We start from the raw sequence: 21,836 nt of genomic DNA on the forward strand, positions 1-21,836 counted from the left end.
ACAACAACACCAGCTCCAACTACAACAACAAAGCCTCCGACTACGACCACTCCTGCTCCGACTACGACCACTCCTGCTCCGACTACGACCACTCCTGCTCCGACTACGACCACTCCTGCTCCTACAACGACCACTCCTGCTCCAACAACGACAACCCCTGCTCCAACAACGACAACACCTGCTCCGACGACTACAACACCTGCTCCTACAACGACAACACCGGCTCCAACTACCACAACCCCGGCACCAACTACAACAACCCCTGCTCCAACTACCACAACCCCTGCTCCGACAACGACAACTCCTGCGCCAACTACCACAACCCCTGCTCATACAACTACAACACCTGCCCCGACCACAACAACACCGGTTCCCACTACAACAACCCCTGCTCCAACTACAACAACCCCGGCTCCAACTACGACAACCCCTGCTCCTACTACAACAACCCCGGCGCCGACCACAACAACACCTGCCCCAACCACGACAACACCGGCTCCCACTACAACAACTGCAGCTCCGACAACAACAACACCGGCTCCCACTACAACAACCCCGGCTCCAACTACCACAACCCCGGCTCCAACTACCACAACCCCTGCTCCTACAACCATAAACCATGCTCCTACAACGACAACACCTGCTCTGACTACCATAACATCAGCTCCGACTACAACAACCCCTGTTCCGACAACGACAACTTCTGCTCCAACTACCACAACCCCTGCTCCTACAACACCTGCTCCCACTACAACAACCCCGGCTCCAACTACGACAACCCCTGCTCCTACTACGACAACCCCGGCACCAACCACGACAACACCGGCTCCCACTACAACAACTCCGGCTCCGACAACAACAACTCCGGCTCCGACAACAACAACACCGGCTCCCACTACAACAACCCCGGCTACAACAACCACAACCCCTGCTCCTACAACCACAACACCTGCTCCAACTACAACAACTCCTGCTCCGACTACAACAAGACCGGCTCCGACTACGACCACTCCTGCTCCTACAACGACCACTCCTGCTCCAACAACGACAACCCCTGCTCCAACAACGACAACTCCTGCTCCTACAACAACACAGGCTCTGACTATGACCACTCCTGCTCCTACAACGACAACCCCTGCTCCAACAACGACAACCCCAGCTCCAACAACGACAACCCCAGCTCCAACAACGACAACACCTGCTCTGACTACCACAACACCTGCTCCAACTACAACAACATCAGCTCCGACTACGACAACCCCTGCTCCGACAACGACAACTCCTGCTCCAACTACCACAACCCCTGCTCCTACAACGACAACAACTGCTCCAACTACGACAACACCAGCTCCGACTACGACAACTCCTGCTCCTACGACAACACAGGCTCCGACTACGACCACTCCTGCTCCTACATCTACAACACCTGCCCCGACCACAACAACACCGGCTCCCACTACAACAACCCCTGCTCCTACTACGACAACCCCGGCACCAACCACGACAACACCGGCTCCCACTACAACAACTGCAGCTCCGACAACAACAACACCGGCTCCCACTACAACAACCCCGGCTCCAACTACCACAACCCCTGCTCCTACTACGACAACCCCGGCACCAACCACGACAACACCTGCCCCAACCACGACAACACCGGCTCCCACTACAACAACTCCGGCTCCGACAACAACAACTCCGGCTCCGACAACAACAACACCGGCTCCCACTAAAACAACCCCGGCTACAACTACCACAACCCCTGCTCCTACGACCACAACACCTGCTCCGACTACAACAACACCGGCTCCGACTACAACAACACCGGCTCCGACTACGACCACTCCTGCTCCTACAATGACCACTCCTGCTCCAACGACGACAACCCCTGCTCCAACGACTACAACACCTGCTCCAACGACTACAACACCTGCTCCTACAACGACAACACCGGCTCCAACTACCACAACCCCGGCACCAACTACAACAACCCCTGCTCCAACTACCACAACCCCTGCTCCAACTACCACAACCCCTGCTACAACCACAACCCCTGCTCCAACTACAACAACACATGCTCCAACTACAACACCTGCTCCAACTACAACAACACAGCCTCCGACTACGACCACTCCTGCTCCGACTACGACCACTCCTGCTCCGACTACAACAACTCCTGCTCCGACTACAACAACACCGGCTCCGACTACGACCACTCCTGCTCCTACAACGACCACTCCTGCTCCAACAACGACCACTCCTGCTCCAACGACAACCCCTGCTCCAACAATGACAACACCTGCTCCAACGACTACAACACCTGCTCCTACAACGACAACACCGGCTCCAACTACCACAACCCCGGCACCAACTACAACAACCCCTGCTCCAACTACCACAACCCCTGCTCCAACTACCACAACCCCTGCTCAAACTACCACAACCCCTGCTCCAACTACAACAACCCCTGCTCCAACTACCACAACCCCTGCTCCAACTACCACAACCCCTGCTCCAACTACCAGAACCCCTGCTCCAACTACCACAACCCCTGCTCCAACTACAACAACACATGCTCCAACTACAACAACACCTGCTCCAACTACAACAACACCAGCTCCAGCTATAACAACAAAGCCTCCAACTACGACCACTCCTGCTCCGACTACGACAACTCCTGCTCCAACAACGACAACACCGGTTCCAACTACGACAACTCCTGGTCAAACAACGACAACACCTGCTCCTACAACGACAACACCTGCTCCAACAATGACGACACCTGCTCCTACAACTACAACACCTGTCCCAACAACAACAACACCGTCTCCCACTACAAAAACCCCGGCTCCAACTACAACAACCCCGGCTCCAACTACGACAACTCCTGCTCCAACAACGACAACACCTGCTCCTACAACGACAACACCTGCTCCAACAATGATGACACCTGCTCCTACAACTACAACACCTGCCCCAACCACAACAACACCATCTCCCACTACAACAACCCCGGCTCCAACTACGACAACTCCTGCTCCAACTACAACAACACCAGCTTATACTACGACAACTCCTGCTCCAACAATGACGACACCTTCTCCTACAACTACAACACTTGCCCCAACCACAACAACACTGGCTCCCACTACAACAACCCCTGCTCCAACTACGACAACACCGGCTCCCACTACAACAACACCGGCTCCCACTACAACAACCCCAGCTCCAACTACCACAACCCCTGCTCCTACAACCACAACCCCAGCTCCAACAACAACAACACCTGCTCCGACTACCACAACACCTGCTCCGACTACAACAACACCAGCTCCAACTACCACAACAGCTGCTCCTACAATGACAACACCGGCTCCAACTACCACAACCCTGGCGCCAACTACAACAACACCTGCCCCAACCACGACAACACCGGCTCCCACTACGACAACCCCGGCTCCAACTACGACAACCCCAGCTCCCACTACAACAACTCCGGCTCCGACAACAACAACACCGGCTCCCACTACAACAACCCCAGCTCCAACTACCACAACCCCTGCTCCTACAACCACAACACCTGCTACTACAACGACAACTCCTGCTCCGACTACAACAACTCCTGCTCCGACTACGACAACACCTGCCCCTACAACGACGACAACTGCTCCAACAATGACAACACCTGCTACTACAACGACAACACCTGCTACTACAACGACAACACCGGCGCCAACTACAACACCTGCCCCAACCACAACAACACCGGCTCCCACTACAACAACTTCAGCAACGACAACAACAACACCCACTACGACAACCCCGGCTCCAACTACGACAACCCCTGCTCCTACAACGACAACACCTGCCCCTACAACGACAACACCTTCTCCAACTACGACAACATCTGCTCCAACTACAACAACTCCTGCTCCAACAACGACAACACCGGCTCCAACTACAACAACCCCAGCTCCTACAACAACAACACCGGCTCCAACTACAACAACCCCAGCTCCTACAACAACACCGGCTCCCAGTACAACAACCCCAGCTCCTACAACAACAACCCCTGCTCCTATAACAACAACACCTGCTCCAACTACGACAACACCAGCTCCCACTACGACAACTCCTGCTCCTACAACTACAACACAGGCTCCGCCTTCGACAACTGCTGCTCCTACTACAACAACACCAGCTCCGACTATGACAACTCCTGCTCCAACTACGACAACACCGGCTCCGACTACGACTCCTGCTCCTACAACTACAACTCCTGCTCCTACAACGACCACACCGGCTCCCGCTACAACAACCCTGGCGCCAATTAAGACAACCCCTGCTCCTACAATGACAACACCTGCACCTACAACACCAGCTCCTACTACGACAACTCCTGCTCCAACAACGACAACACCTGCTCCAACCACAACAACCCCGGCGCCAACTATAATAACACTTGCCCCAACCATAACACCTGCTCCCACTATAACAACAGCAGCAACGACAACAGCTGCTCCCACTATAACAACGGCAGCAACGACAACACCTGCTCCCACTATAACAACAGCAGCAACAACACCTTCTCTGACAACAACCTCTTCAGCAATAACAACCACTTTGACCCCTGAACCTGTTTATAGCATCTCAGCAGGCCTGCCAGAGGAAGAATATTCAGATGACCTCACTAATCGTAGCAGTAGTCGATTCAAAGATCTTGAAGCACAAGTTTTAGCAACGGTAAGAACATTTTCAAATTGACTACAGTTTTTAATTGATTGTGTCAGTGTCGGGAATTAATGCTTTTTTTTGTAGGAAAAATCTGAAAATTGTACTTACATTTAATTTCAAGTTAATTGTACTTGAAAGCTACTCAAAGTCTCAAATGTTTCTATTTTTTGCAGTGCACTCCCATATACAAAAAACGATTTCCTATTCGTTTTGTCCGCTGCATTGTAAAAGCGTTCAGGTAAAAACTGTTTTTCTATAATTTTAACTTTTTTTTTCAAGCAGGATTATGTTATTATGTTCTTAAAATTGGTATGGTCTAGTGTCTATTGTGTCATGTTTAACACAATTTTATACTGAAACAGGGCTGCTACAACCCAAATACGAGCACAAGGAACTGAAGCAGAGTTGGGGGTTGTGTTCAATCGGACTACTCCTCTTGCAGAACTCCCACAGAATAATGTTATTGCTGAAACCTTAGTACAAGGTGTGAATTCCAGCAATAGCTTCAATGTGACCATAAGTGCCTCCTCTGTCAAAGTAGAACGTAAGTTAACACAACATATTTCACTGTAATCACAATGTAAACATCACAAATGAAGTGCTGCATATGCTCTGTTGTGAAACAAAAGTATCTTGCAATTAGGTACAAGAAATGTAAGTCCAGCCAAGTTTCTTCAGAATCCATCCAACAGTTGGGCAGGATGACCCATTTATAACTACCTTGTATTCAGCCAGAATGATTTTTATGTAAATAATTTGTTAGAAACTGAAAGAGACATCAACTAATAATTCATAACTACATAAGATACTACAGAACTGAACAATCAGCTCTTTCTAAACCTTTTATGATGGCACTAAGTCAGTTCGAAATCAAAAAACAACAAAGACATCATTTTGGTTTGGCATGAATATTTAATTTAAAAACCTGTTTCACAGAGGGTCCAGTTCCAAGTACTGCTGCAACTACAACTGTTGCACCCATGACTGCCAGGCCTACGACTGCTGCACCTGCAACTGTTGCACCCATGACTGCCAGGCCTACGACTGCTGCACCTGCAACTGTCGCACCTACGACTGTCGCACCTACGACTGCCAGGCCTACGACTGCCGCACCTACGACTGCTGCACCTGCAACTGTCACATCCACGACTGTTGCACCTACAACTGTCGCACCTACAACTGCCAGGCCTGCAACTGCTGCACCTGCAACTGTAGCAGTCACAAAAATCAGGACAACTTTCAGATCTCTTCAAGACACATTTACAAATGACTTGAATGATCCATCATCTGCATCTTTTATAACTCGATCTTCAATGATAAAGGCACAGGTAAGCCTTGAAATTAAATCTGCTGGTACACATAATGACTCATTTTATCAGAGAACTCAAGCACCTACACAAAAAACTGCAATGTTAAGGTAACACTTAATGCAGCCTGTTGTTCAGTATGTAAAAATAAGGCACCACAAATAACAACAATGGTAATACATTTTATTTAGTGGCGCTTTCATGACACTCAAAGTCACCTTACATCATATCAAATATCAATACAATAAAAAAAAACAATGTAATAAATAAAAATAAAAATTAGATACTTACTAATTGCTACTGCTACTTGAATGTAGGTATGGAGGAAGAAAACAAGACATTGGGCAATAAGGGAGTAAGAACTAGGAAATTCAGAGGAAAGGAGAAATAAATTATACTTTATTTTTATAAATACTTGGTACCTGTGGGCATAAGTAAGCAGTATTTATAAAAATACTTATTGTATAATTTATTTCTCTCACAGACAGCCAGATTGTTACTCCCTTATTCCGGATAGTCTTGTTTTTAATTTCAAACAACAAAATGACACTGTGAATCATGGGCTGTATTATAGTGTTACCAATTTCATCATTAAAACCAAGCATTAAAGCATACCAAACTTACATATTTATATACCATAAAACTATGTAGTATGAAGAAACACAGCTTGCAAAAGGTTTGGTGTGATGGATACCAGTTGAAAAAATGTGCACACACTGACCAGAAATACACATAAAGAAACATCATATTACTGTAAAAACAGTTCCTTTTGAATCCTGTATTGTTTGTTGCTCGTCATTTTTTTCTTGTATGTATGACTCCTGGCCTCAATTTGCTTTCTGCACTACAGAAAACACAAAAACAAAACAAAAATAGAAACAGGAAAATTAGACAATACTCATCTTCACGCTTGCTAGACAGCATACATAAAAGTTCCCTTATTCAAATTTCCCCAAAAAATGGATTACAAAGACATAACTGAGACTTTATCAAGACAACTTATCTCATATACACACAGTTCAGTGCTCTAGGGCAAAAATAGAAATAAATTGTGTTGTAATACAATTTTTTTTCTGTTTCTGCAGCTTCAACCTATCTTCCAAGAGGCATTCCCATCCTCCTTCAGGTCCTTGGATGTAGTTTCATTCAGGTAATTTGTTAAGACTTATTGTGATACAATTGAATAGTAGTGGCCTAAATCTGATATTTCAACTAATATTTATGTGTTTTCGTTGCAGAAATGGATCAATCATAACTGACATGGACCTTAACTTTGCAAGGACATCTGTTCCTACCAACACTCAGATTGGTAATGTTTTGATCAATGCATCTTCAATCGTCAGCGGCTTCGACATTGAAGGCAGCTCCATCATCGTGAATGGCACAGGTAAGCTATAATGAGTGCTCCTTGATCAAAAAGTTTAAAAGTTGCACAACTGTTTGTTAAACTAATATTTTTTTTTCCCTTTTCTCTTCATTTACAGCTTCAAGTGGTGTAAGCCACAAGATCAGTCTTGCGACCGCATTCTGCCTTGTACTTTTGTCATGGCTACTGACAAGCCAGCAATAGCATCAGGGCTGATTTCCTTTGGATTGCCATGAGAACATGACTGCCATCACTAGCATGAAAAAGGACTTTCATCAGGACGTTGTTGGTAAAAATCCAAGAATCCTGATTCTCTTTAGTGGTGTACGGTTTCGGATGAACTCATTACAAATGTAACTTTAAACTAAACTGATATCAATGACAGGGTATTCTGTATGTCTGTTGAACTGAACACATTTTTGTGTGGGAACGTCCAGGATCCTGGGCCAGACAGAATGACACAGTCAACTCTACACACCCGGTCCACTGAACCATCACTAGAATAATAAGCCAAACAATATAAGAACACTATCTATTAAGCCAAGGGAAGTTATAAAATTATTGCACTATTGCACTATTAATATACCAATTCATCTTGCTTAACTGAGCAGTGTGCTATCGCTATATTGAACTTAGAGTAAATTACTAATAGTTTTGTTTGTCAAATAAGTAAAATCAGCCACACTGGAAAGTAAAAGCATAAAATTAACCACTGTCTGAATGCAATTGTATTTTGAAACATGCAGATTGAGATATGTGAATGCTAGATTTTAAATAGGACTGTTTGTGAAGTTAGTCTTTGTCTTAAGAAAGAAGGAAATGTATTTGTGATTTGAAAAAGCAAACATTCATCAAAATCCCTTTTTATTTTAAAACTTATAATGATGATGATCTGATCTTTCTATAGTCTTAAAATGTATGTAAAATTCATGTTTAAGTTTCACTTGATAGCATAGCATAGTAGCATCATCACAGCTCCGCAGAGAGCATATTGTAAAGGGAAAACATGCTTTAAGTTAAATGAAGGAACAAATGCAGTTCATAGTGGGCTGGACACCCCAACCCTTAACCAATGCATATATTTATTAAGGGTCATGGTATACATGATATAAACTTTATTTTAAAACAAGTCACTGTCAATTATATTATTTATGCAAAGTGTATTTATCTTTTATCATGCATAGTTGCATTCTGTGAGATTTCTTGTAGTTTGAACAATTTCTGTAAGAAACTTAACAATGATCAGAATACAAAATCTTTGAAGAATTTAAATTGTCTCTCGTGTTATGTTATGCAATTATGGCAGGTAAAGACAAATTTTCAGGGCATGTTTAATGTCAGGAGCTTAAATAAAAGCAATGGTGGTGTTTAGAAGGTAACTGAACCCTTTCGATGACTTCACACAATTAAGTTTTACAATAGTATCTTACAATCAGTCAGTCTCAGCCTTTGTTGAGTCAGTGAATCAGGTTTGTTTCGAAAGAGAACTGCGAGTGGCGCATAGTTTGCTTTGACTATGAGATTCTTATTTATTCAAATATTGCCAGACAGTCTGAGAGATGCACTGTTCTTTAATCATCAACAGCACAGTCTTAAAGCAACATGAGTGCTATAGCATGAAATAGCGGCCATTAATTAATCCAATTAACTGACTCAATAATGTCTGTTATACAGCAATAGCTATCTAAAGTTTGCTAACGTTACCCAACATTATCTGACATTATGTCCGTGGTAATTCTGGGAATTTGGGGAGTTTTAGCAATCTGAGGTAGTTCTGAGGTTAAAAATCACACAAGGAGGAAATTGAATTGGCTGATCGCAGGATTGTTTATATTATATTTATTTTATCCGACGTAAGTCAACTAAATAATTGCTTATTTCCCCACCAGAATTTTATTGCGAATAAGGGTTTGAAACAGCATCTAGACCTTTGTGTTGGAAAATGCTATTCATATAAAATGTAGTTCATTATTTGAATACATACACAAATATGAACAATCCACAAAAGGTGGATGGGATGTATTGGGAGATCTTGGATCCTGCTATCCTTGCTGCCTCAGTGTATTGAATTGAAGTGGGCTTTTTGTTTTGTTGTTTATAAATCCAGCTTAAATTAAACTTAACTTGCAGCTTCCTGCAGTCCAGGCAATGCCATGAAAACAATTACCCTGCTGGTTGTCCCCTTGTCTCTAAATTCAATGTGGGTTACATGTTGTTTGACCAAGGTCTAGAATGAATAATGAAATAATAGCATATTCATTTTAAGGGCCTTTAATTGCTATAAATAGCACAAAATGATGGGGGGGGGAGAACAAGTATAAAGGGGCAAAAATCCGTAATAAATAGTTGAAAGGGTCTGGGAACATGTGATGGAGATTTTCTAACTTTCATTTTACATACCAAACAATGAAGCGGTAATAAAATAAAATAAATAAAATAGTTGTAGATTTAAACTTTAGAATAACAGACCTTTACAACAACTTAACTTTAATCATCTGTGTCAAGGTTTTATTTTGCTATTTGCTCCCAAAACTGCCTTGTGTGTGTGTGTGTGTGTGTGTGTGTGTGTGTGTGTGTGTGTGTGTGTGTGTGTGTGTGACTGCTCTCTGAGTTACGTCGATGGAATAACGCGACCAAGGCTTTGGAAAGGTTATTTTTGTATCTTATGATCAGCGGAACCGGAAGAGGAATACGCATGGATTAGTGTTTACAACTCTCATCATCCTGGGTGCACCCGGCATCCCCCCGCTGTCCAAAACAGACCCATGCAATTTGCATGTGCAGGCTGGTGCTGGGTTTGGGACATAACGTATCTCTTTTTTTAACACAGGGTTGTTTTACTTTCTTAGTGGGTGACTAGGGGTTGTTATTGCGGACTAGCTGTGCGATAACTGCCGCAGCGTCGGGCCACCCACCATCTGTGGAAGTGGGACAAGGGAACAGATGGCGCATCCAAGCCGGCCTGCAGGGCTGCCGACGCTGACGGTTAGGACAGCACTGGAGATGAGTATCAATCATTAAAAATACAAGGCTGTCGTTGGCTGTTGCAGAGTGTGTTTTTGCAGACTTGGCGATGCCAGAGTGACTTGGGAGAACAGCGTTTTTGTTTTTTTTTGACGGGAAGCAACGCAAGATTGATCAAATTGATGCGCGACGACTCTACCACTGGTATAAACTTAATCCCCTATTTTGACGTGTCTCCGCCTCGGTGAACAATGGTTGACAACCGCTACGCTACGGCTCTGGTCATCGCCTGTGTGCTGAGCATACTGGCCACCGTGTACCTGTCTGTGGCCATCGGGACACAGCACTGGTACCAGTACAGCAGCCCCACCGTGCGCGGGGAGGCCAACGTGTCCGAGTTGCGCTCTCTGTATGAGGAGTTCATGGACGGGGAGTTTGACGAGAAAACCTACAGCGACACCCTGTTCCGCCTCAACGGGACCGTGGGCCTCTGGTGGCGGTGTGTGCTCGTCCCTGCCAACACTCACTGGTACAAAGAGCCAGGTATGAGTAAACAACCTGCACAATGACACTGTAATGTCACTTCTTCAGACCGTACCATCCGTTTCAGTCACACAGGTTCCAAACAATAGAGCTGCTCTTCAAGTTTGAGCCCCACCTCGTTTCAGGTAGATGCCACCAGGTGTGGTCCATTTCCCCAACATCTTGATGTATTTATTTTTGGATTATGGATGGCATTTCCCCCATTCTTTGTCCATCTCGTGTGTTAACCTAACATCCAGTCAGGAAGCCTTTACCTGGCTATCTTTGAAAAACTCAGACACTTACCTTTGTTCTGGAGGGACTGGATTCATTAGACATGACATTTCAAGGGTTTGCCCAAATAGTTTTAGTGGAGGTGGTAAACGGGTAAAGTGGGCAACTACTGGCTACATGTATGTATCCGTACTGAGTGGGCGTGGCATTAGGAGGACGTGGGCGTGGTCAATATACAGTTCTTAATTTAAGCCTGAAATTGATATGGGTTGATCAGAAGTTGCTATGTTAATTAGACAGCTATTTACAGAATTTAGCTGCCGGGCAATGTTTTTGTTCACAAGACAAAGAGAACTATTTACGAACAAGCTTTTTTTAAGTAAAAGTTGCTATATTTATGATATTGACACATTTTAATCGTTTGAAACTCGTTAAAAGTAAATTATCTGTACCGGATACCTGTTTCAGCTGAGTACTCGCTCTACCCTAGCAACTACCTATGGGCCCCAAAAGCCTCAGGTTTACTCCGTATCATATCTGTCTACATAATTTGATTACTCGCAAATCTGTTGGAAGTTTTAACCACATAAGTACAGTATCCCCTGTGACGGGTCCTCCACCCCCCATCTTGTGCCTCTGGTCTCGAAGAGGGAACCTGTGTCAAAATCTAGTTTTAAGAACTTGTTGTTTTAGTTTATATTGTGCCCATGTGTTTTAAAGTTGTGTTTTGTCAAATTTCTGTGTAAGACTTCAACCAACAGTTACCTTCATTATCATTAGGTCTGACCATTAGTTTTTATCATATTTGATTGACTTTTCAGTGTGTAAAATGTCATTATTGTCGTCATTATGTCCTGAGGCCCAAGTTAACCAAGTTATCAAATTGCTTTTTGTGTTTAAAAGCCAAAAGTTTACTATCGTAGAAAACTAGCAGAAGCTCACATTTGAGAAGCTGGCATTTTTGATTTAAATTATGAATCAAAACAATTGTTGCCAATTAATTTTCTCTCAATCAGCAATCTATCAATCGACTAATTTCAGCTCTTGAGTACTGTCATTTATAGTGGGGTAAGAAGGGGCAGGACAACAATTTTTTGGCCCTGGGATGGTTTTTAAAATTCACTGTTGGCAGCATAAATTACATAAAAATCTATCTCTGTGAATCAACCCATATTATTCATTAAAAAAACGTACTTTCCTAAGCAGCAACATTTTTAATAAGTAATTCATCTTGACTTAATGGAGCAGGCAACTAACTGATAAGATAATGTGATTTTGCTGTAGTGATTTGTAGCCTTTGAGCGGTCAGCGCAAATAACAAAAACAAATCAAAAAACTAAAATTAGTATTTATATCAGCCAAAAAAAAACTGTTATCATCAGATAATGGCAAAAATGTGAGTTTGCAGTTTCTTCTTAGACACATTAAATAGGCTATTCATGAAATCATTTACATTTTCAGTAAAGAAACATTTTTGAAAAATACATGCTTACATATCTGCTGCAGTACGTCCACAGAACGTAGAAAATTTACACAAGAAACTAAAAATGTTTGAAAAACGTATTAATGCAAATGTGACTTGAATTAAATTGTCTTTAATATCGTAAATAACCTCTTTCAGATGCCAAGATGGTGCTGGAGTGTCGAAGCTTCACTCTACCTCAGCAGTTCACTCCCAAGTATAAAGAGCCAGGAAACCACAACAGTGGAGAGGACATGCTTCGCACCTGTAAGTTCAGTCACAGCAATTTTAGCTTTGTTTAAAAGTTGCATGAAGCTGTAAGAAAAGTTGCATCCTCTTCTCTGTGTACGTTTCTAATAGTCATTAACTATGACCAATATGTGACATTGCCCCCAATTAGGACTGCTTCCTCTGTCGTGCTTAAGAAGGTGAGTAAATGAAGACCTCAGTAACCATAATGCCCAGAGACTCATACTTTTCTGTGTCTGTGTGTATGTATAGACTTGTGGAGGTTCCAGTTTCTTCTGCCACTGGTATCCCTGGGTTTAGTAGTGTTAGCAGGCCTGACTGGGTTCTGTGCCTGCCTCTGCCGAAGCCTCACCCCCACCCTTGGCATAGGAGTACTTCATCTGCTGGCTGGTAAGCCCTGTTCCGCTGCACAGAAACACTTCCTGGCAAATTCCCCCGTATGAGACAATAAAGTGGTTTATTAAGCAGTCAAGTGACTGGTGTGTAGGATTTAGTGTCATCTCTAAGTCCCTCACTTCACCCTCCGCTTCCAAGTGCCAAAGAGAAACTACGGTGGCTGTGAAAAACATGAACGAACATACAGTAAATCAAAACTGTGGGAAGAAGGCCATACTAGCTGCACTGTGAGGCTGTGCTTTAGGCTAAATGTCAAAATGCGGACATGCTTTCAATGACAACACTATTTATATTAAGCAAGTATAAAGTCTATACCATGTTCAACATGGGATCACCAAAGTCATTAAGATTCATCATGTGGAAACCATGAATGTCTGTACCAAATTTTTGTTCAAATCCGTCCTGTAGATTTTGAGATATTTTACAAGATAAGTTAAAACTTTTACCCTGCTTGTGGCCAAAAGTGGTGTACTGACTGATTATGCAATCCCTTAAGCCATGCAGCCAGTGTGGCTAAAATAACTCACTGGGCTACACCTATTGTCAAATGAATAAACTACTAGACGGTCTAGGTGTTGTTTGCACCTATACTGTTTGTCTGTATGCTATAGGGCGTGTTTTGTAACTTTGTCATTCTACTGTGCCAACATTATATTAGCAGACATGATCACTCCTTACATTTGATCTTACTATTCATAGTGCACCCGTGGCAGAGGTGTGAGGTAATTAGAGGTCATTGCAAGTTTATTTTTTTTGGCTTAAGTCTTGATAAATCAACTGCTTTACAGAGTGTTTTGGTGTCTTTCAGCTCATTGTTGTGGTTTTACAGCCAGAAACTATCTGGTTTGGGGTCACGTTCACTGCTTCCATTAACAGCAGGCAGACAATGTTAGCAACTAGCTGCTGAACACAGTGGAGCTAAAAGGAGACTCCAAATGGATGCTAATGGTGTTTGGCGGGTGTTGGATGTGTGAAGAAGCAATTGTTTGTTAACATAGTCACTTTATAAGGTGATAATATGTGCGTTTACAGCTTGTTGCCCTGCCCCTGTGGCCAAAAAAGTATGACAAGTCAAAATGTCTGTTTGCAGTGGCACTGCATGAGTATGTATGTGTTTCAAAAAATGTATGCATGAAACAGAAATGTGCTCTTCAACAGCCATCGAAAGACATCTCCTTACGCCCCCTCATTCTGTGCCCTGCAGGTCTCTGCACCTTAGCCACAGTGTGCTGCTACCTGGCCGGGATGGACCTGCTTCACAGGGTGTCAATGCTGCCTGATAAGGTGGATGGCTCCCTGGGCTGGTCCCTCTACTTGGCGCTCATTTCCTCACCGCTCCACATGATGGCTGCCGCACTGCTGGTGTGGGCGGCACGCAGCCACAGTCAGAACTACTACCGCATGACAGCCTACCGGGTGGCATAGACTGAGATTCAGCCCTGGATCTCTGCCCTGTTTAAATTCGTACCCCCAATCTGACACCAAGATGCATTTTATAATGATCTCAGAGGAATGGGATGTGGGTTAATCTGTGCCCTCTGATGGATTAAAGTGCATGTACTCTATAGAAATGACTATCTGCTGCATTAAAAGATTTGATCTTTATCTCTCTAGGGGTTTTTGGAAAAGATAAACGATGCATATAGTACAACATATGTTTGGTTCAGAGTAACATAACACCAAGCTGAAAAGCATTAGCTGTGTCCCAGTTTCATATTACACATGAATATGTGCATTTAATCTGGAAAAGTGGGTCAATTAAAGGATGATTGCGGCACTCACCAAGTTTATTGCTGATATGTAAGAATGCAGCAGCTTGTTTGAGAAAGCAAGAAACAAGAGTCAACAGGTCAAGTCATGTGAAATCAACATGTTCAGACAAGTTTTAGTCCACACTTTAGCCAAACTTATTTGAAATAACAGGCTGACGTTTACCAATTTTACTTTCTTGCCCTGTGGGATTTGATTATAGAAATGTTGCTTTGTTCCTAATGTTCCCAATGTTCCCAATGTTATCATAATAGCGGAAGCACAACACGCACATCACATTTTAAAACATTTTTATCTGATCAAGATCTGACTGGACTCAATCAAAAAGTAAAAAATTGGAAAGCAAAAACATGAAAATAATAGTTCAAATGGTAGTTTCACTATAAGCTTTGTTGTATGTCACTGGGACACACGTTTAGGTTGATAAACAACTCTGGATGACAATTTCAAATCTATTGCATTTGTGGTCACATCCAGCAGCACATTTGGGTGTGGTGACATTTGCCCTAGGTGCACGAACACCTGGCAGTAGTGTACAGGTATACTGGACACACCCTAGGTATGTTTCTAAGCACTGCAGCAACAAAAACCTTGTACAAAACAATATTTATTTTGAGGATGGCTATTGTATAATAAGTCTTTTACTTCTGCTGCTCAAACAGTCTGGGAATGCGGGCGTCAATGAAGAGTACAGTGAGCAAAACACTGACGACTATTGCGTATCTGTTTCTGTTTTGTTTAAATTCTGCCCAACCCTTTTTTTTAAAACATCAAGTGACATTTATTTATCCACGGCCATTGTTAAGGTCAGACTGTGTTTGTTAATAATTTGTTTACCCAATGCATTGTTTTCTTTGCTCTTTTCAAGTATATTTTTAACATTTTGACTGATTTTGTAGGCTTTTGTAGAAAACATTTTTCAACATAGTAGTTTTTTCACCATTTTGTGTTTTGTTTGCCCATATAAATTGGTTCCCACATCCTTTTGTGAATTCAGCTGTGTTTGTTATTAATAATTTATATTTGTTTATTTATTTTCTATTAATTTATTATCACCATTTCAATTCAACAGGATTTACGGGAAAGAGTTTCCCTGTTAGGCATTATGAATGTAATTTAAAGGCCATATTGTGATGAACTACAGTGTTCCTTTGCACTTAAATTATTATTGAACATATCCTGAATATTTCTGTAGTGGTCAGTAGTGAATTTCTATTTTTTGATTATGTAAATGTCTCAAAAATATATACATTACTTACATTTAGAAAAAAAAAACAATACATTATAACCCTAAAAGCCATGCTATGTGTGTCCAGAAATATATAAATCACCACCAGTCACACGGTTTCATGAACTAAAGAATGTCTGTGAAATGATGCACTGTGTGTGGTCTGATAGGTCTTGTGATAAATCAGATTGTATTTTGCATATTTAGTCTTCTAATTCAAGAAATTGTTCTATCCCTGAATCCACTGTAGCGTAAATAACAGCAAGTGTCACCGTATGACTGCTTTTTGTGAATCTACAATGACTGTGTTGTTCATCCTCCAGTTGTGAGCTGCAGCTGAATTGTACACTTAAATATTGTGTGTATGCAAACGTACACATGCGTATTCCAAACAACTGCTGTCATTTCAATAAAAGTGAAATATTTGTAAAATTTATTACGCATTCACATCAGTGTCATCATGCCGGGTGTTTTAAAAGTCCACCCTCACTCCTCTTCTTCTGATCCGAATCCCTGTTCGCTCGCTTGCTGCTCCTGCTCTGTCTGCACCCGGATTGCGGGAATCATCACACGCCTCTTTCTTGCCAGGGAGAGAGCGATGCCTTTCTCGTAATAAGCACATTCATTGATGAAGAAAGGATAAAGAGGTTCTTTGCCTTTATACCTCAGCGTTTCACCTGAGAAAGTCTGGAACAGTGGGTCTTCGGGGTGGAGCAGGCAGAAGTCTCGGTCCTGTGGGGAAGAACAGCCAGTTAGGTTGATAACTAATGAGCAACACTTGTCAGATTTCAAATTTGTGAGGCCATCTTCACACACACACATGTATATGTTATACAAGTTTGACATTTTAAGAAACTGAGATATACTTTCAAATCAGTTTTGAGTAAGTAGAACCACCATTTAGACGATTTGTAGTTTAACTTTGTGATTCAACTTAAAGTTTAGTCAGGCTTTATTTCATTATTAAAAACACTGTACAGGCTGCTCCAGCGATTTAGTATTGCACTTTCATAAAGCTTGAAAAACGATTCAAAAGCATGATAACAGCTTTCGGTTTGATGTACAAGCCACCAGGCATTTAAAACCCATGTTAGTAATGGACTGGAGGTCCCTCATGATGGTGTGTACTGATTAGAAATCACGATAACAGACAAAGTCCTACTTCAAACCTGCCTCCTAGGTGATTGCTGCCTTCATCACAAGCCTACAAATGACTACAGATCTCAATCATCACTTGTGACAGCTAATAGCAGCTTTTCATTCCAGTCACGAACAATGTCAAAGCATCATATTCAGAATACTTCAAACACAATCCGCCTGTTTCTATTCCTGTTTAATGATGTTACCACATTGGCGGCCTGCGTTTTCATCACCCATCACATAGTTACATTGTTGTTATTTGATTTTCTTTCATTCATCTTGTAAATTCCTATTGTTGTGTTTTTTCGTAACAACAAAATGCTTTTGTACATAGTAACATAGATGCTCCTGTCTTCCTACTTTATTATTGATTTACTACTTTTATATTGAGGATAATACTATTTCATGGGTTAATAATTTCAACATAATTCCTAAAGCAATGTAATTAGATTAGAAGATAGGAATTTTCTTGAAAGAAAAGCTCAATTTAAACCTCAGTAAATACTCATAAAGAATAAGCATTAAATAGAAACATAGAAGCATTAAAAAACTCTATTCGTATATGTATGCTTGCCTGTAGACACATTTCCCAGTTTTGCATGTTCAGCTGACCTGCTGTGCACTAACTAAGGATCCTCTAGGTCAGTGGTTCCCAACCTGGGGTCCGCGCCCCCCACTGGGAGGCGCCAGAGATCGCAAGGGGTGCACACAACTTTGTCTGCTGAGGTTGTGAGGTTACCAAAATTATTGTTTACAAAAGTTAAATTTAGAAAATCCTAATAACACACCCATTTGGATAATCAAAACTCTGTATAATCCAAATTGAAACATATTTTTGGTCCACATTTATTAAATTTCATTTAATTTATTAAGCTATTTATTACCTATTTAGTGTGTGTATGCGGGGTTGGGTTGGGGTTGGGGGGGCCTGACTTGTCTTGGACACAGGCAAGGGGGGCTTCAAGGAAAAAAGGTTGGGAACCACTGCTCTAGGTTATACTAGCAATTTAGTGGAATTATTGAATAGTGTGTAGTTTATTTTCTCTTTAGGTAATAAAAAGTTACATAGTTCTCTCTATAACCCCGCCAAGGAACAGGATTTGTTCACAAATTATAGACATATAAAAAAAAAAATCATGAGTCATCCTGTGGAGTTTCTGGTTGATAAGATTTATTGGATGCTATCCAGCCACAATGCGTATTCAAATCTGTTAATTATAGCAGATCTGTATGGTATGAAAACCAAGGTGTGTACCTTTATTGTTCTTTGGTATGAAACCCTTTTACATGAAGAGGCCCCACCCTGTGCTGTGAACACTCATCCTTTATATGGTGTAATATTCTACAATGAAAATGACACACACAGACACAGACACTGACCCAAACACCAATTTAAACAGGTGAAGCCATTAACTAGATAAATAACATGATTAATCCCATTGGTATAAAATCTAAACAAAGGAAGATTATTTTTATTGGAACAAAAGGTCATTATGTAATTAAATTGTATATTGTTAGGTAGTTTGTTTTCATATTGTTGAGTTGTCTTGTTATTCATGGTTCTTATTTATTCAAACTTCATTGACCGGGCTACGTAGCATTTCATTCTAACAAAGGGCAGCTTCTTTTAAATCTTGAAGCCATAAATACATCTCAGACTGTACCTGGAGTTGAGGATGAATGGCTGCTATGATGTTGTGAGTCTCGCTGTCTCTTGGGTAGTCGATGTGTTTAACCATGGTGAACACGTCCACAAATCCTCCTTCGATAATAGTTCCTGAAAAATAAAAGCGGAACAAGCAAAAGAGGGGCTTAAAAGATAAACAAAGTTCGCAAGACTTGTACTTGTGTTTAGTTGTGTAGCAAAGCAAAAAATACACAATTTGTAACCTGTGCTTAATTGCACCTGAGTTGAAGAAACGGACCCAGTCAAGCATGTGCTGCACGCCAAATTTCATTGCCGTATAGATGTTTGACCTCACCACACCATGGGGTTGGGGGCCAATCTCCATGGCTGCAGAAAATGGATTTTAGACAACAAATATTACAGATGATCCATCATTCAAAAGCTTTTACTAAACTGATGTTACACTAAAAACTTACCGAAGCCATGTTTTCCCACTGAATCAAGGGAATATGATTCTTCTTTGGGGACATCGAAATGGATGTACCTCATTGGTATATCTGGCATCTGCCTCTGAAAGTGACACGTCAGACCTAACTTGAGATTTTTAGCATTACCAAGCATGGGTATGTATTCAATTCAAGTGTTGCCAATTTTTTAAGGTTTCTCAAACATGCAGGGTGAATTGATTCGGAGTGTGTAGGAACTGCTTGTGCTTGCCTGCAGGTGTTTGAACGTGTGCAGGCAGATCCAGTCGCAGTCCGAGTAGGCGATGAGGCACAGGCCCATGTTGGCTGTGGTGTTGTGGAGGTCACAAACAAGATCCACCGCCTCAGGACTTCCTTTGGGACCCAGCAAGGTGTTCAGCTCCTTGGATCTGATCAGCTCATAGGGGGCAGAGTCTGATAAGGGACCACTAGGAGGCAAAGAAACAACGTGATCACAACTCATTATCATCAGAAGCGTTACCATGATCACTGTCACCTTCTTAAAGCCACCTTACTTGAGGGAAGCATGGGTGAAGCAGCGGTTCAGGTCAGTCTTGACGTATCTGCGGCACTGCTGTATGGCCCACGGGTTCGACAGCACCAACACCACTGACACAGGCTTTTCCTCCTCCTCCTCCTCCTCCATCGCTTTCTTCTCCTCCTTCAGCAGTTCCCTCACCAAGTACACCCCAGACAGCTCGTTTCCATGGGTACCACCGCACACAGCGACCCGGGACAACCTTGGCAAACACACCACCTTGTCTACCTCCATCTGACTGAGAACAGGCAGATACAGTGGGGAAAAAGTGCAAGAATTTGAAGGCGCATGGAACAAAAAATATATTTTTTTAGTCCTCCAGTATGTCTGTACATTATGCATCCGGTTCTGAGCAGCACATGCACAGACCGAGTTGCATTTTCTCTGTTCATACACTGCTTGCACCTTTTTTTTATTCAGTATTGAAACAGCTTAATGTTGTTTCACTCAGTGGGAGGTATCAGTTACCTCAGTGTCACTGGGTACATTGTAGACAACACTGCAACACAAAGCAGAGCTATTGATTTGTGAAACCTTACCTCGTTTTTCTGGCTTGCTCAAAACTGTAAAGGGGCAGTTCCGACTTTAAACCCTATAAATGTACTGTAGCACTGAAATTAAAAGTCTGTTTAAAGTCTCTTAACTGAGGAGAGCTTGAGGTAAAACAGGGTGAACTGTCAGCTCCGTATCCATAAATAAGAGATTAAATGAATGACGAAGCGTCATACTGTACATCTTACCCAAGCCGCTACCTTTCTCTTCCCTCTCCCCCTGCCGTTTACCCTCTTCCACCCTCTCCCAGGCTTTCATGCAGTTTTACTGATTCAGCATTCCCATCCCTCCCTCTGTACAGGCTGTAGCTGCCTGTTATGCAAACTCTCACCGTCTCTCTACCACCTCTTGTCCACTGCACTGCACTGTACTACACTGTATCATAGGCAGGGTGTGTCCTGACTGTGACGCGGTGTATTGGTTGCTTCCTTTGGTCCCAACAGCTGTGAGGTCTGCCGAAGCCCCTCCCCAACTTTCCCCAACTCCCCGTTTTTCTCTGCCCCATGTATAGGATGGTAGGTTCCAGTCTGCCTTTCAGAAAATTGGCTGAAAATAAATCTGCTGGCATGACACAGCAGGAGAGGCGCCTGTGGTGCGGACAGTGAAAGAAACAGCTCTTCTCGCAGGGGAATTAATTACCAACAAGCTGGTGATTTAAAGAGAGCACAAATTTAATCTTTAACTGTAAATACAAAGAGGATGGCAGCTAAAGGAAAAGTTCAAATAGAAGGTTAAAGCTTGTCTTGATACCCATTTTCTGAATGGCAACTACATTTTCTTTCTGTTATTGTAAAATGGCCTTTTAAATATAGGTGTTTAGTATGTTTGACAACTTTTATTGGAAGTTTTCATCTTTTTTATATTTTTCTAAGTTTGTATAATTGTTTGACTTTTACTATAGCCTGACTGATTCTGGATTTTTAAGTTAAATACCAACATCGCCACGTGTAGCAGCAGACATTCTTTCCTTTTTTTATGTATTTTTTTTTCTTATCTTAATGCATAATACAACATTTATTAAAGATGCCTTTTACAGTTAACCAAAAGTCGACAGCTATGCTAGCAGCTTTGTGAGGCTATATGCTTCAAGTTAAATGCTCACATCAACAGGTCAACATGTTGCTGTTAGCATTTAACATGTTTACTTGTATGTTTACCACGTTCACCATCATAGTTGTGTATTAGCGTACTGACATATGCTAATTAGCTGGAAACATAAAGTACAGCTGAGTTTTGCAAGCATTTAGTCATAAACCAAAGAA

The 21,836-nt window shown here is 42.3% G+C and overlaps 2 protein-coding genes and 1 long non-coding RNA gene across 4 annotated transcripts; 1 reads left to right on the top strand and 2 right to left on the bottom strand.

Annotated features, from left to right (window-relative positions):
* Nucleotides 1-787: 787 nt before the first annotated feature.
* Nucleotides 788-1,278, bottom strand: LOC127379671 (uncharacterized). The gene is made up of 2 exons (XR_007888354.1): nucleotides 1,220-1,278; nucleotides 788-949 (listed from the first exon to the last, which is right to left on the bottom strand). It is a non-coding gene; the product is annotated as an uncharacterized LOC127379671 (long non-coding RNA).
* An 8,729-nt stretch (nucleotides 1,279-10,007) lies between these two features.
* LOC127379668 (claudin domain-containing protein 1) lies at nucleotides 10,008-16,668 on the top strand. The gene is made up of 4 exons (XM_051429571.1): nucleotides 10,008-10,914; nucleotides 12,749-12,856; nucleotides 13,091-13,228; nucleotides 14,439-16,668. The coding sequence occupies exons 1-4, from the start codon at nucleotides 10,623-10,625 to the stop codon at nucleotides 14,657-14,659; spliced, it is 759 nt and encodes a 252-aa protein (XP_051285531.1). The 5' UTR covers nucleotides 10,008-10,622; the 3' UTR covers nucleotides 14,660-16,668.
* On the bottom strand, nucleotides 16,649-20,993 carry LOC127379667 (N-acyl-aromatic-L-amino acid amidohydrolase (carboxylate-forming) B-like). 2 transcript variants are annotated; one of them, XM_051429569.1, is made up of 7 exons: nucleotides 20,906-20,993; nucleotides 20,000-20,260; nucleotides 19,723-19,912; nucleotides 19,476-19,575; nucleotides 19,279-19,386; nucleotides 19,037-19,149; nucleotides 16,649-16,964 (listed from the first exon to the last, which is right to left on the bottom strand). In XM_051429569.1, exons 1-7 carry the CDS (start codon nucleotides 20,956-20,958, stop codon nucleotides 16,719-16,721), a joined length of 1,071 nt encoding a protein of 356 aa, XP_051285529.1. In that variant the 5' UTR covers nucleotides 20,959-20,993; the 3' UTR covers nucleotides 16,649-16,718. The 2 variants fall into 2 exon arrangements, with proteins under 2 accessions (XP_051285529.1, XP_051285530.1); XM_051429570.1 differs by lacking the exon at nucleotides 20,906-20,993 and adding an exon at nucleotides 20,562-20,892.
* Between the last annotated feature and the right edge of the window lie 843 nt (nucleotides 20,994-21,836).

The sequence above is a fragment of the Dicentrarchus labrax genome, unplaced genomic scaffold, assembly GCF_905237075.1.
Source record: "Dicentrarchus labrax unplaced genomic scaffold, dlabrax2021, whole genome shotgun sequence".
Lineage (NCBI taxonomy): Eukaryota > Metazoa > Chordata > Actinopteri > Moronidae > Dicentrarchus > Dicentrarchus labrax.